At 36.2% G+C, this 16,363-nt stretch overlaps 1 protein-coding gene across 3 annotated transcripts; it reads left to right on the top strand.

The window, feature by feature from the left end:
* Window positions 1-2,122: 2,122 nt before the first annotated feature.
* LOC102595954 (GTP-binding protein OBGC, chloroplastic) lies at window positions 2,123-13,982 on the top strand. 3 transcript variants are annotated; one of them, XM_006342696.2, is made up of 7 exons: window positions 2,123-3,314; window positions 3,569-3,842; window positions 6,151-6,436; window positions 12,186-12,345; window positions 12,743-12,851; window positions 13,188-13,413; window positions 13,523-13,982. In XM_006342696.2, the coding sequence occupies exons 1-6, from the start codon at window positions 2,197-2,199 to the stop codon at window positions 13,263-13,265; spliced, it is 2,025 nt and encodes a 674-aa protein (XP_006342758.1). In that variant the 5' UTR covers window positions 2,123-2,196; the 3' UTR covers window positions 13,266-13,413; window positions 13,523-13,982. The 3 variants fall into 3 exon arrangements, with proteins under 3 accessions (XP_006342758.1, XP_015162168.1, XP_015162167.1); XM_015306682.1 differs by lacking the exon at window positions 12,743-12,851 and having other exon boundaries at window positions 13,151-13,413; XM_015306681.1 differs by lacking the exon at window positions 12,743-12,851 and having other exon boundaries at window positions 13,145-13,413.
* The last annotated feature ends 2,381 nt before the right edge of the window (window positions 13,983-16,363 follow it).

Below are 16,363 nucleotides of genomic sequence, written 5' to 3'. Positions count from 1 at the left end.
TATCGAAAATCACAACCCTTTGAAAAAGTCACAACTCATCGAAGAATAACAACCCTTTGAAAAAAGTCACAACTCATCGAAAAAGTCACAACCTAAGTTAAGGATATTATAGTAATTTAACATTTAAGTGAGGAGTTCATGCTTTTAAGGTAATATAGATAGATAGATAGATAGATAGATATAGATATATGATGATACATAATGATAGTATGATTAGTAATATATGATATGATGATTTATGATATGATACTAAGGCATGTAGAGGTGCCACGTCACCTGCAAATTTCAATCGAAATCTGATGTGTATATTGATAAATAAACAAATGGCACCCAGAGAATCAAAATGTATCATGGACGGATCTATTCAGGCCCATGGAGGTACCATGCCAGTCCAGTGGCGGACTCAGGATTTTCGTTCAGGGGGTTCGAAAAATAAAAGTATAAACGTGTATATATAAACCAACAAAACAAAATTTCAAGAAAGTAGTAGTATTTAGTTTTAGTGGCGGACCCTTGAATTTTTTTGGGTTTAAAACCACACTTTTAGCATGTTTTATAAAATAAAAAACTAAAAAAAACATGAAAACGGAACTGAAACCATAAAAAAAATAAAAATAAAAAATGAAACTGTAAAAGAAAAAAATAAAGCGCTAATGCAGGTTAATTTTCAGGAAACCTACCGCTGGGCTATCTCTTTCTCCTTGTCATTGAGGGGGTTCAAAAAATATATATCCACATAAATACAGAAAATTACCTTATATATACAGTGTAATTGTTTACCGAGGGGGTTCGGGTGAACCCCTGGAACCAACGTGGGTCCGCCCATGCATGCCACCCGCAAGTTCCCATTGAAATTTGATGTATATATAAGTGTATATATATGTAAGATGTAGATAAATAAATCCAAAAGGTAACATGGTGCCACTGGCAAAGGATAAAACTCCCTTCTATCAGATTCGATCTTGATTTGGCGATGATTTATTTTTTAAAAAAAATAACTTTCACCCTCAAATAGATATCGAATTCAGGTTCAACAATGTTTTAAAGATTATACTTTCTTTATTTTTCTAGTTGACTTAGTTTTAATCAATAACTATGTGATTTACACATGTGTATTACATTAATTGAATATTAAAAAATTGTTATGTGTATATTCATAAGTACAATTTTAAAAAAAAACTAACATCAAATTTAAAGAGGAACATGATAAGTTACGATCATACAAATAATAAGTATAGTAAACAAAATTCTATTGATATTAATATATGAAAATAAATTCTAAACAATAACTATATACATATGAATATAATAATATACCACAAATATTATGAAATCTTTTAGTTAAGGGATAAATTTTTATTGATAGACAAGATATTCACGCGAAAAATGGTATGTCTCTTCACTTAACTCCAAATTTGTTGAGTGTTACTGTGTTAGCATGCCTTTACAGCAAAAGTATCATTACAATCATTTATAGAAAATACGTATATTTAAAACAAACAATAATAATTGAATTTCAAAATTTTCGAAATAAAATCCACCTACATATGTTCAAAATTATGTTTAAATTTTTAGAGTTCTAAAAATAATTGACTTTAGAACAAACTTTATTTTTCTTTTCGATTTTGAAATTAACTCCAGAAATCCTACTTTGTTTTATATCATATATTTATTGATTGATTTTCAAAAAATAAGGTGTTTTTGTTAAATAAAAATTGATGTTGTTATACTTGCACAATATTGTGGATATTCATTAAATATATTAATTTTGACAATTCAAAATATTTAAAAGCTATATGAAAAATTTATGGTCAAATATAGACTTGATTGAATCTCCAAATTCAAAATGTGTCACATAATAATTTTCGCAAGGTTTAGAGATGTTTTCAACACTTTTCTTGATTTTTTATTATGAGCCTCAAACTTTTAAAAGAGTTTGAGAGCACTTGTTATGTCATTTGGTAGATCGGAGAAACATTTAAATTCAGTTAATCTAGAGAGTATTTTTATTTCTTAAGATGGTTAATAATTCGGAAATGAAACTAATACTTCGAGCCAGGTTGGTGTTTTTAATATTCTGTCATTAAACAATAGAAAAGTTGTAATTCCCTTTTCAGGAATTATCTGAAGAAAATATATGGATTTGTGAAACACCCGCCCAAACGGATAATTTGTTGAGCTCTGGCAGCCATAGCCATGGCTTTCTCTTTGTTCACAACTACATCAACCTTCTCTGTCTCTCTTCGCTGTCAAGCTCGACCCAATACCAGTCGCAATAGAACCAACCCAAAGCGCCTGTCTACAAACACAAACAGAAGAAGTCAAAAACCCAACCCCCCTCAACGGAAATCCGGCGAGTTTAGGCCACCATCGCCAATTACCACCGCTGCCGGTGATACTGCCACTACCTTCACTCGTCTTCCCCCAAAAGATGACTTTTTTCTTCCATCCCTCCAAGATTCAACTGAAATAACCCTCTCTGAGTTAACTATTCCCACCCCAGCTAAGAATCCTAAGCAAGAGTTGGATGATGAGAATGTAGAGAATGTTAGGTTTGATTATGGAAAATTTGAGTTGTACGAGGTTGATGATGATTTTGAGGATGAGAGCGAGGATGATTTTGATGAAAATGATGACGTGGATGGTGAAATGGAAGGTACTGGAAGTAGGGTGTTTGAGGGTAGTGGGAAATTTGAGCTGTATGAGGTTAACGATGAGTTTGATGAAGATGATGATGATGATGATGAGGGCATTGAAATGGAAGGTTCTACGAGTGGGGTTTTTGAGGGTGGTGATGTGTTTGAAGGGGAAGGGAGTGATATAAAGGAGAAGGAGAAAGGGGTTCCAGCAGTAATGAGGTGTTTCGATAGGGCAAAAATATATGTAAAAGCAGGGGATGGAGGGAATGGGGTGGTGGCATTTAGGAGGGAGAAGTTTGTGCCGTTGGGTGGACCATCTGGTGGTGATGGAGGGAGGGGAGGGAATGTGTATGTGGAGGTAGATGGGTCGATGAATTCATTGTTGCCATTTAGGCAGAGTGTGCATATTAAAGCTGGGAGAGGAGGGCATGGTCATGGAAAGAAGCAATTTGGGGCAAAAGGTGAGGATGTAGTGGTAAAGGTGCCACCAGGTACTGTCATTAGAGAGGCTGGGGAGGGTGGAGTTCAAGGGAATGTACTTCTCGAGTTGTTGCATCCAGGACAGAAGGCATTGCTGTTGCCTGGTGGAAGAGGTGGGAGAGGGAATGCCTCTTTTAAGACAGGATTGAATAGGGTGCCCAAGATTGCGGAGAATGGAGAAGAAGGTCCAGAGATGTGAGTATCGTTTCTGTTCTTTACACTTCGTAATTTTTGTTTTATTATGTGTACATTCAGCATCTAACTATAATGCAGTATGGTATTAGAATGTTGTGACTAGAAAAAATGATTGAAACCTCTCATTTATGGTGTTTCTATTAAGCTGTCATCCTTAATTTCGAAATCCTAATTAAGATAGGACTATATCCTTGTCAGATTTCTTTCACTTTCAATTATTTATGTATCTTGCAAGTAACAGTCCTATTGACCAGGTGGTTAGACTTGGAGCTCAAGTTGGTTGCTGATGTTGGTATAGTCGGAGCGCCAAATGCAGGGAAAAGTACATTTCTCAGTGTTATAAGTGCTGCTCAGCCAGCTATTGCGAATTACCCCTTTACCACTTTGCTCCCAAATTTGGGCGTAGTTTCATTTGATTATGATGCTACTGTGGTCGTTGCTGATCTGCCTGGTCTACTCGAAGGGGCACACCGAGGTTTTGGTTTAGGCCATGAGTTTCTTCGGCACTCAGAAAGATGTTCAGTCCTGGTACAATCTTTTTCTAAAGTGATCTTTCTTTGCATAAATAAGTTGTATTTGTTCCAATCCTGCATAAATAGAACTATTAGTTATTTGTTGAACCAGATAAGATTTTGGCTAATTGTCATATCCCTATATAGTTTGCATGTATTTGAATATGATTGCTATGTTATAGCTAATTTGTGATGAAGTGTAACTGGGAGAGCTTTTAATCTGAAAATATATATTTGAAAAGGTTAAACAGATTGCAAACTGTAAAGGACAGCCCAGTCCACGAAACATCCTGCATTCATTCAGGGTCCGGGGAAGTGCCGCAACCCTATTATTTCAAACTGTAGTTTGATTTATTCTTTGTTGTTTTCTTGTTTCAAGTTTATGTTAACTTGGTGGTTTTTATATGGCTGAATACATAGACGTCTGGTTAAGCTTGTTTGAAATTTTCATTTTGACACCTAAACAAGGGTTTATGCCTATTGAACACTTTATGTTGTCAAAAAATGTGCCTACTGACACATTTGGCAGCTCCAAACAAAGTGAAGTGTGTCAATGGTACTCGCTCCTTACATGGAAAATAAAATCAATTAAATTATGATGCGGCAATTAAGAAAAAAAATCAACAACAACATACCTAATGTAATCCTACAAAGTGAGGTCTAGGGAGGGTAGAGTGTACGCAGACCTTGCCCCTACCTCAGAGGTTGAGAGGTTGCTTCCGGTAGACCCTCGGCTCAAGAAAAAACAGTCCAAAGGAGTCCAGCGAAAGAAGTAACAAAAGTACAAGAAACATTAGCTAATAACAAAAACAACAGATAGTAAAATAACAAAAACTACAAACATTATGATAATCAGGTACAAGGAATCAACAGATAGTAATAAAAATCGAAGGACAAGAAACTACATGTGCAATACTATGACTATTAATATGAACGGGCAACAAGACAACATGTTGCTAATTACTTAAATTCTATCCTAATCCGTTTACCCCAGACCCTCCTATCTAAGGTCATGGTTTTGGTCAGCTGAAACTGCACCATCAAATGTCTAATTACCTCTTCTTGATACTTCTTCGGTCTACCTCTACGTCTCTTGAAACCGTCCATAGCCAACATCTCACTCCTCAACACTAGGGCATCCATGCATCTCCCTTTCACATGTCCGAACCATCTCAGTCTTGCTTCTTGCATCGTGTCCTCCACCGAAGCCACTCTCACCTTCTCCCAGATATCTTCATTTCTAGTCCTATCTGTCGCAATATGTCTAAAAACACATTGACTGGTCAAAAAGAAACTTTCGGTGGAAGCAAAATTTATATCTTCTGGTCACCTACACCAATTGCTGCTAAAACCAATCACAATACCCTTTCCCTTCCATTTTTTCCTCATCTTCATCAATCCGGTATTTTTCTTTCCCACTTCATTGGATTTCTTTAAAGCTTCCTTTTTCGCCCAACTCTCAGTATGCAAGGCTTGCTTCAATTTGATCCATGAAAACCCATTCGGGTTCTATGAATTTGGATCTAAATATCACAGCTTTCTATGAATTTGGATGACAGAATTGAAGTTTCTCTTCTCTGTCGAATGTCATTGACTTCCTCATATTGTGTCATAGTCTTAAGGTAGTCTAAAAATGATGAACTCTGTTGAGAGGTATGGCTGGATTTTGGAGGAAAAAAATTGTGGTTTTATCCACTGGGAAAAAATGTTGTAGGAGAAGTAATAGGAGGAGGAGACCAGAATCTGTTGAAAAAACTAGCCAGATTTTGGAGGAAAATAGTGGCCTAATCTGTCTAATAAATGGTGGAAGAGAAGAAGAATAAAGAAGGGGAAGGGGAATGGTGGGTGGTGACAGGGATGGTGGCAAGGGTGGTGATGGACTGCGGAGGAGGGGGTGACAGGGAGAGAGAATTTTCTTAAAAAGAAAAATTAGGGCCTTTCTCACCCTAGGTCAAGTGTTCAATAGTACAACCTTTAGTTTAGGTGTCAAAATGAAATGTTTGGACAAGTTTAGGAGTCTGCATATGTGTTTGGACTTTGGCCTTTTCATAATTTAAAGAGAAAAAAAATAGTGGTATTCATATTTAGCTATCCCTTTCCTTTCTGAGTTCTGCAACATGGAATCACTGTGCTAATTCCTTTTTCCTGTTGACATGAGTATCTTTTAGTAGTTTCTATGTACTCTGTGCATCCATATATTTTATAGTTTACTTAAAAGTCCCAATTATTTTGCACTGGTGTATAGCCTTCCTTTACGCTTTCTGATTATTCCGAGATTGAGCTAATAGTTTTGACCAATTGATGGAATTTTTATTTGGAGAAAGGTGCATGTGGTTGATGGTTCATCTCCACAACCAGAATATGAATATGAAGCTGTTCGTCTTGAATTGGAAATGTTTAGTCCTGAACTTGCTGAAAAACCTTATTTAGTGGTTTACAACAAAATGGACCTTCCAGACGCATATGAGAATTGGAAGACATTCAGGGACAGTCTGAGATCTCGTGGAATTGAACCTTTTTGCATGAGTGCAGTGAAAAGAGAGGGTACACATGATGTTATTTGTGCTGCTTATGAGCTTGTTCGTAGAAGAGAAGCTTCTAAAGAAGAAGGTAAGCAATTCTTATGTCTGTATTATGATTTGTTTCGATGTTACCTGTGGACATGACTATGCTAAAATACCATTGATGTTCAGTTAATTTGTTTTGACAAGTGCCATAAAATTGAAAAAATGCTTGTTCTAGCTAAATAAATATTCCTATCAAAATTGTCCTACCCTTTTTTGGTTGTCCTAAAGTGTCCAATTTATAATAGCACATTTGTTTTTTGGTAACTAAACACGTTTTATTACCAAAAGTGACAGTGTACAGCTCAAATGAAAAAAACAAACAAAGAACAAGCCTATAGACAACTAACTGGACAGGCCCAGAAAGTTCTATGCATGCTGTAGTGTTCCTAATCACATACTCTCCTAGACCAAATAAAAATTTAAACTATTCAAGTGTCTAGCTAGCTTCACATGCATGTTTGCTCCTGAAAATACCTCTTGGACAATCTTCTTCACAATGACTTCCTCATTTTTTCTTGAGCTTTGGAAGACTCTGTAATCAAGCCACAATTCATATGCAGAGGCTGCTAGTATCATTCTAAAGATGGTAGCAATATTGCCTTTGCCTTTGCATTCATTTTCACACCATTGGATTTCTTCAGTCCAATTCATGACTTGTCGACTGATACCTAGCCAGTTCAGCACTCTCCTCCATACACATGAGGGCACAGAACACTTGAAAAAAATGTGCTTTATGGTTTCCACTTCAGTTTCACAGAGAGGGCATAAGAGGCAAATCTGCATACCCCACTTTATCAAACTGTCTTTAATGTATAGTCTCCCATGAATAGAAAGATATAATATGAACAACCACTTTGGGAGGCCAGGATTATTGCATATGATTCTTTTCCAGGTGACACTAGGGTGGTCCCCTATCATCTTGATTGAGAATTTGTGTATATTCAACATATCACTTTCACGCATACCTGTCTCCTCAATGTGCTTCTGAGCCTTCAATATCTTCTGAATTATCCAACATGCCTAGCACCCCACAAAGTTCCCGTCTTGCCATAGTAAATGTGGACCCATCGAATCCATAATACATCCTTCTTTCTACACAGGTTCCATAACAGTTTACATAATGTTGCTTTGTTCTAGACTTGCAAATTCAGTATGTTTAGCCCTCCTGCAACCTTTGGTAGGCACAATTTATCCCAAGCAATAAGTGCCTTTTTTTATGTCTACTTCACTAGTCCATAAGAAAGTCCTACAAATACTTTCTATAGTAGTCATGATCTTTTTGGGCAATAGAAACAGTTGTGACCAGTAGGTATGTATGGAGAAAAGTACAGACTTTAAGAGCTGCAGCCTCCCTGCATAAGAAAGAAATTTTGATGTCCAAGAGGTCATTTTCCCCAGTATTTGTCCAACAACTGTTGACATTGCACAATATATAATCTTTTAGTGCTCAGGGGAACACCTAGGTATCTTATAGGCAATGCTCCTTTAGGCATACTGAGAAGGGCGATAATCTGATCCTGCGTCTCCTGAGTGACCCCTCCGAAATAGATGGAGCACTTCTGCATATTGGCATGGAGTCCAGAAGCAAGGGAGAATTGACTGAAACACTGGAATAGTACCTGAACTGATTGAAAATCCCTTCTGCTAAATAAAAGTAGATCATCTGCAAACCTAAGCTGTATAATCTTCAATTTAGCACACTTAGGGTGATATTTAAATTTGTGTTGTTGTAATATCTTTAGAAGCCTATTGAGATATTCCACTTTATCAAAAAAAGCCTATTGAGATATTCCATAGCTAAAACAAACAAGTAAGGTGACATGGGGTCACCTTGTCTCAATCCCTTCTTGGCTGCAAATGGGGGAGCGGGTACACCATTAATCATTATAGAGTATGTAACTAGTGAGATACAAGTCATAATCCACTTGACAAAGCTATCAGGAAACTGTAGATTGATCAAGATTTGCTCTAGGTACGCCCATTCAAGTGATTCATACGCCTTTTGAAGGTCCACCTTATCATGCATCGTGGTGAGATGCCTTTTCTTGAGTACCATTTCACCAGTTCATGACTTAAAATAATGTTATCTGATATGAGTCTACCAGAAATAAATGCAGACTAGCTACCATCTATATGGTCGTTGATAACTACACTTAGTCTCTTAGTGATTACTTTAGAGAATATCTTGTATAAAACATTGCCACACGAGATTGGCCTGTATTCTCTGATGGTAGTAGGGTGTTTGACCTTGGGAATCAGTGTTACTAAGGTACAGTTCACTGGCTTAAGCATGCTATTCGTTCTAAAGAAATCCTGTACAGCCCGTACCACACTATCTCCTATGATGTCCCAGGATTTTTTATAAAAAACTGCATTATACCCATCATTACCGGGAGCTTTACTGCCATCGATATCTTTTATAGCATTCTCTACTTCTTCTTTGGTCACATGGGCCACTAGTTGTAGTTGTTGTTGTCTGCTAAACACTCGTCCTTGCTGCATAATATCGTTTCTGATGCTCTGAAGCTGGGTGGAAGCTGACCCTGGGAGCTGCTTATAGAAATCAATAATTTCAGCCTGGACATCTTCATCTCTCTGAAGCAATTTACCATCAACTGTTGTTATGTTTTTGATATGATTTTGCGCTATTCTATTCCTCATGCATGCATGAAAGAATGCTGTATTAGAGTCCCCAGGTTTAAGCCAATCAATTCTGGCTTTTTGTTTCATAGCGTTCTCCTCAACTCTATACCATTTTTCAAGTTCTAGTTTGAGTAGCTTCTCTTCTTCATACAACCTCTGATGCTCAGTTATGTGCCCCATTTGTTTTTGCAAGACTTTCAGTTTTCCTCGGAGTTCTGTAATCCTGTTGCTGATACCTTGGAACTCTTTTTTATTTAGGTGCTTCAAGTCTTGCTTTAGAAAAGTCAGCTTTTTCCAGACTATTGCCAAAGTACTAGCTGTGGCACCTTTGGACCATTCCTGTTGAACTAAATTTTTAAAATCAGTGTGTTGTGCCAAAATTTTAAAATCAGGGTGTTGTGCCAAACAGTTAAAAAACTTGAAAGGTTTAGCCCCTTTATTTTGTCTTTCATACAGTGATATACTCAAAGGAGAGTGGTCTGAGAATTCTGGCTCCATAACAATCACCTCAAGGCAGGACCACATTTGGACCCAAGCAGCGTTTACTAGCCCTTTGTCAATCCTACTAAAAACATGGTTGTTGGTCCAAGTAAAATTTCTTCCCACTGCTTTAAGTTCCATCATACAGACGGTTTGCATGAACTCTGCAAAGTCACTAATTTCATTAGCTTGAACAGTAGAGCCTACAACTCTATCTTCAATATGCAAGATGGCATTGAAATCCCCCATGATCAACCAGGGGCTTGTCATTGAATTTGATTTACCCAGTAAGTCGTGCCACAATTCTTTCCTATCTTGAATGGTATGCAACCCATACACCGATGTAAATAGAAGCTTTTGTTTGTGTCATAGATGTTCACCAAACCATGGATATACTGTTCATTAATAAGAATTTCAGAGAAGTCACACACAGTAGGATTCCATAGTAACCATACTCTACCTTTTCCCGTTTGATATTTACACAGTGCTCCCCATCCAGGAGCTATTTTTGTTATTATCTTCTCAGCACATTTTCTCAATACTCTATGTTCCAATATCGCTGTCATGTCAACTTTATTCACTTGTAGAAACTTTATTAGCTCCTTATGCTTATAAACTTTATTAAATCCCCTGACGTTCCATGTAACAACTTTCATCTAGCTAGAGTAGGAAGATTGGTTGGAACTGTACCTCCTATCCTAAATTGCCCAGAATCTTCTGCATTCTCTTTGGGCATCAGCTCCATGTTGACTACAGTAGTCAAAGGGCAAAAGACATTAGCTGTTCCTATAGCCTCATCCTTCCGCACTCTATTAGCGGAGAAGGTACTTTTAGTTGTTTGCCAACTTGCGCCTTGGTTTCCTCCAGTAGCTTGGATAGATCTGGCATCAGGTGTTAGATTCTGTCCTGGAATACCCAGCTCAGACGTACACTCGTTAATCCCATTAGTGCTGCCTGATGAAGCACCCTAATTCTGTGAGGGTGCCTGCTGTATATGTGCCTTCGGATGCCACATTGTTTTTGCACCTTTTGGCTTAACAGCCTTCCCTCGATCAACTTGTTGAGTTTGTTTTTCCTCGACTGGATCCTGGCATATATGTCCTATCTTCAGACACTTAGGACAGTAGCTAGGCTTCCAGTCGTATTCTACCTCTTGATCAAATAGCTGCCCCTCAGGGTCTTGAACTTTGATCATATTAGGTAAGGTTCTAGTTACATCCATCTCCACGAGGATCCGGGCATAAGAAATCCTTTCGATACTAGTGGTGCATTCATCCGCATAGATGGGACGACCCAAAACACTTCCGATTCGACTCAAGGTCAGGTTTCCCCAACAATTCATTGGTAAATTAGGAAGTCGCACCCATAGTGGAATCATACGAAGTACTTCCTCCCCAAACTTAAAGTCAGCATTCCGTTCATGAATTATGATGGGTTTTCTGTTCATGGTATAAGGGCCCGAACAGAGAACTGTTTCCTTGCCCTCAATGCTGTTAAAACGTACCACAAAGTACCCATCATTGTGGTAATATATTGTAGGTTTTGAAGCAAAGTTCCAGTTGGTAGCAATGAACCTGTTAATAGCACCAATGGAAAGAGATGCTCCTACGACATATAGTATGATAGCTTGCTTCCACTTGAGGGTCTCCTCTACTATTTCACTCTGTTGAATTTGAGCCACTTTCTACCCTTCAGTGATAACAGGTTCAGTGAATTTTAAATTCATTCCATGCGCTACCATTTTAAATACACAGAAGTTTCAATGTCCCCACTTTTACTTTTCTCAATACTTTATCCTCTATTCTACCTTTCTACCTTGCAAATGTCAAAAATGGGATCCATGTTTCTCAAGAAATGATAAACAATTCATATGTTCGCTTTTCTCTTATTGCCTGAGTTTAATGAAAAAGTGGACTACCAGAATAGGACATATGGAGTAGCACCCAAGGGAGTGACCTAGTGGTCAATGAAGTGAGTTGAGAACTACGAGGGCTCAGGTTTAAATCCCAACAAAGGCAAGAAACACTAGGTGATTTCTTCACATCTATCTAAGCCTTGATGGACAGAGTTACCCAGTACCGGTGGGAGGTAACAGGTACCCTGTAGAATTATTTGAGGTGCGCACAAGTTGGTCCGGACACCGCGATATCATAAAAAAAAGAAGTAGTACGGATGGAGTAATTAAATTTTGAATGAAGTGTTTTTTTCTTCCTTTATTTTGTTTTTTCAATGGGGAGGGGAAGGGGGATGTGGTAAGGCAACTTGCACCCTTGTTCCTTGTTGTTTGTTTTTCTTCTTTGTTTACCTTTCCTTTTCCTCGTAAAGGGAGTAATCAAGTTGTGTACCAGTCATCAAGGATTGCTTCAATAGATTTGCTAGGACTTGCTTCTTTCTTTGTGAATGTGACATGAAATGAGAGTGCTTTCTGCCTCCTTCCCTCTGGGTAAACTCCCAGATTTGTTTTTAAAGGAAATAAAACAAGAGTGTTTATCAAGAAATAAAATAAATAAGAGGACGAATGTGAGGGTTTCTGCGAGGAGATTTTCTACTGTGTATTTTCAGCACCAAGTTTCATTTATTGCTGTTAACTGCATGTCAATTTAGAAAGAGGTGGGAGGGGGCAATAGTGCTCAGTTCTTTGATTGTATTGGTTTTAATTTCTTGTACAGTGAGAAGGGACCCAGTAAACTTGAACTATGTTTCTGACATGGTGAAAAAGCAGCGAAATGCTCCCATAAACGAGTTTGAGATCTCCCATGATAGTTCTTCCAAAACTTGGTATGTTCAAGGATTAGGCCTGCAACGTTTCGTCCAAATGACAAACTGGAGGTATGGATCTCTCTGTTCTCTGATCCTGTCTTCTTTTACATTCTTGTGTATTGCCTTTTATCAAGTGCCTTTTCCTTCTATTTCTCTTTGGATTAGCATTCCTATGGAAACACGTTTTGGTTGTAGCTGGCCCTGATGTTAATTTCATTTTCTTGTATCATAGCTGAGACTACTCAACTAGTCAACATTTTCAAGTTAGAGTTGAGCTTTTTCTAGTGGTCTCATGTATCATTAGGTGTACAGAGATTTTATGTTGGTAGATGATAGGGATTTCTGAAGTCTGGTCCCGTCCATTTCTTTGCTTCAAGGACCTGTTTTAAATCAAGTTTGTTTGATATCCTCGAGCTTATGAAAATTACATTGAGTTCATTAAAATGGAATCTTGTTCTCTGTGCAGATATATGGATTCAGACAGAAGATTTCAACATGTTTTGGAAGCATGTGGTGTGAATAAATCTCTGCTCAAGCTTGGCGTGAAAGAGGGTGACACCGTCGTTGTTGGAGATGTATGCCTATGCTTCATTGCTTCCTTATTCCTAGCTTATCTTAGCCTCTAGAGTGCATAATTGCATCTTTTCCCGTAATTTGCATTGAACTTATTTGCTGATAGCTTCTTATTCTTTTACTTAAGTTCGTCTATTCAAAGCTTACCAGTACTACATTTAGCTTTGTGTAGCATGTCATAGTAAAAAGCTCTTGACATCTTCAGTGATATGTTGCCGTAGTTGAGTGAAAAGGAATTCTTGCAATACTCTCTCTTCAGCAGCATAATTTTCAGTTTTTGCTATATGTGTGCAAGTGTCAGGGATAATATGACTGAGTTTTGCATCATTCTTTGCCAGATGGAGTTGGAGTGGCATGATTATGATAGTGCAGGCTCTATAAGTAGGAGGAAGTGGTCTTCAGAACCAAGTCGATAAGTTCATGGTTGATCTTAAGAATATGCTGCTAATCAAGAAATCGTACAAAAGACTAAACATCCTTGTTGGTGGCGCATTTCCCAGCTCTTAAACTAGAGCTGCTGAAAATCTGATTATATTATACATCTGCACTACGGAAAAGACACATGTAAGTACTATAATTTTGTTCAAGATATTGCTTAAATAATCGTTTCCTTTGTGCTAATGTGAATTATAAATTTAGGATTGTTATAAACTTATACTTGCTTTCTGCGTAGGTTCGTGCTCTCAAGTTTCAAATAATATAATCACGCCTCCAATTTAGCAGAGCATTTTCGATCAAAACACCTTACAGAACTGCAAGAGGAATTGAGCCGGAAGATATGGTACGATCTCCCAACATCTTTGGTTCATGCCATATTAATGCAGCTTCTGCTTTCTGGTGCAATGATGTGTATCACTATCCCCAGTAGTTAATTTATGACAGTGACAGTGGAGTTATGTGATATTTTATCTTTATACATTTAGAAACATGGTTATGGTCAGTGTGGCCATATAACCGTCAATCCCTACTTATTTGGGACCGAGACGTAGTTGTTGTGGTTACACTTAAAGTTCCAAATGGGCATATATAAGTAAGTAGATAATAGTTGTAATTTTTTCGAAGAAGTTTCTCTTCTAATGTTGACTCTTCCATCATTACTAGAGGATTATATTATGGATCTTATAGCAATCTTACATAATTATTCACCGAATAACATTCTCTGTATTATAATTATTACGTTAGATACACTTTCTACAATGTAGACGACACATGCTTGTTTAAGTACTGGAGAATAAATAGTGTTCGGAAAAAAATCAAAGAGTTTAGATGGTGGTAGTTGTGGTGGCGGAAGATAGTAATAACTAATAATAATAATAATGGTGTTGGTTGACGATATATTGTGATGACTGCTGGTAATTATTGGTAGTGCTCTAGTAATGATAGTTGGTGATGATCATGATCGTAAAGGATGTCTAGTGGTAGTAACAATTGACTATGGTGGTTGTGATTGAGTTGTAGGTGGTGGCATTAATAATGGTGGATGATGATGGTTATTGATGAAATCGAATGGAGTAGCCAAGTAGCGGTGAATCGTAATACTTGTCAATATTTTTGAATAGACATTTTAATGATATTGTGACTTTGTTATATATATTAATTATTTAGACTTGTTGAAGGGTCGTAAAACAATAACAAAAAGATGCACTTAATAATAAAGATATGAATAACTAAGATACATTACTTAAAATAATTTTACTTAGTAACTGAAATTTAAATAATTTTGTTAAGCGCCAACAAATAAGGTTTCAATCTCACTCCGAATTTCACTTTCCTTTCTCTATCCTCTCCTTCCTAGGTTTCCTATACTCGATAATTGTTTTTACTAATATATATGTTGCAATGTTGACATAAGCGAAATCAGAGTTAGGAGTTAGAAGTTCTAAATTTTAAGACAGAAGAGAAAAATATTGCAATACTAGTGTGAAAAACATTTTCACTGCCTTTACTTACTACTGAACTGTCAATCATGTTTGTTCTCACAAATTAATATACATATATATTTATTTAATTTTCTAATACAATTACAGCCTCTATGAAAAAGCTAGTTGGTTCGTCCGAACCTATAACTTGCACTATGAATGTAGAGAAATGAAACATACAAACTAGGGGTGTACATGGTCGGGTTGGTTCGGGTTTTTCAAATATCAAACCAAACCATTTGTTTCAGATTCTTAAATCTATAAACCAAACCAATAAAACTCGGGTTTTTCAACCTTAGGTTTTTTTGGATTTTTTCGGGTTTTTTGGATTTTTTGGGTTTTTTTTCGGGGGTTTTTCCGGTTAAAGTTATTTCATACAAACATATAATTTACTTGTACTTCAAATATTTCTTTAGTCCTACCAAAATTACAACTATCTAAGGTGTTTCTTAAGAAAATAACACAAAATATGATATGGGTAATGACACTAAAATATCCAACAAAAAAACAATAATAATGAAATCACGTAAACAAATATTGCAAATTAATAAGTCATAACGAAAATGATCATAATTTAAAAGTACTAAATCATGCTAAAATAAGTTTAATAAGTATTAGTTAAATGACTAAATATTAAAGAAAATTAAAATTAGATTATGTGTTTGAATTGTCTAAACCAATGTAAAACCAAAGAACAAATATTCAATATTATTGTCATTCTTAGTGTTGAATTAATTTTCTTTTTGCATTAGTATTAATTTGATTTTGATTTAAGTTTTATTATAATTATCAACATCTGTGGACTATAATCTTAGACAAATTTGACATTTCATTATTGAACCATTTAGTCTTCTTATATTCAAACTTGAAATAATATATTAAAAGATAAAAACCATGAAAAAGTATAAGAAATATTTAAAAATTATATCAAAGTATATATTTTTATGTATAAAATAAAATTTTAAAATTATATATATAATGTCGGGTTGGTTTAGTCTCGGGTTGGTTTTTTTTAGTTAAAATCAAACCAACCCAAATATAGTCGAATTTTTTTTTCAATACCAAACCAAGTCAAACCAACCACTAATCGGATTTTTTTTCTTAGTTTACGATTTGATTCGATTTTCGATTCGATTTTGTATACCCTACAAACTTACAAAGTATGTCAGGGTATGAAATAATCCCAAAGGTGAATTGATTAGAGTTGAGACTAACAACGAAACAAGGACATGGGTGAATCTATCCTCATATAAAATTATTATGCTATGTGCGAACAAAATCTTATATGTAATTTTTACTATAATAATTGAAAAGATCGGGAAGCTGTATATAAAGTATAGCTTTCTCTTTCTTAATGGTGTGAGGCTTTTTGAAAAAAATTAAAGCAACTTTCACATATAGCAAACACAAAATTCATATTTGTATGTTATAGCAAAGTTTGCATAATTGCGTTTCATAGCAAACATAAATATGTATATTTCGCTATACATATACAAAAGAAAGCAGTTGTATAATCTGCTTTGGTATACATATACAAAAAGATCAATTGTATAAAGTGAGAGAGGCGAGTGAGAGAACGAGATCTGGGAGAGTGG

The sequence above is a fragment of the Solanum tuberosum genome, unplaced genomic scaffold (genome assembly GCF_000226075.1).
Source record: "Solanum tuberosum cultivar DM 1-3 516 R44 unplaced genomic scaffold, SolTub_3.0 scf00035, whole genome shotgun sequence".
In the NCBI taxonomy this organism is placed as follows: domain Eukaryota; kingdom Viridiplantae; phylum Streptophyta; class Magnoliopsida; order Solanales; family Solanaceae; genus Solanum; species Solanum tuberosum.
This window is presented reverse-complemented; position numbering and strand designations above follow the sequence as displayed.

Coding starts and splice junctions, on each gene's coding strand:
- LOC102595954 (XM_006342696.2), top strand. CDS start 2,197: ATGGCTTTCTCTTTGTTCACAACTACATCAACCTTCTCTGTCTCTCTT. Junction 6,437..12,185: donor AGAAGCTTCTAAAGAAGAAG/GTAAGCAATTCT, acceptor TTTCTTGTACAG/TGAGAAGGGACCCAGTAAAC. Junction 12,852..13,187: donor ACACCGTCGTTGTTGGAGAT/GTATGCCTATGC, acceptor ATTCTTTGCCAG/ATGGAGTTGGAGTGGCATGA.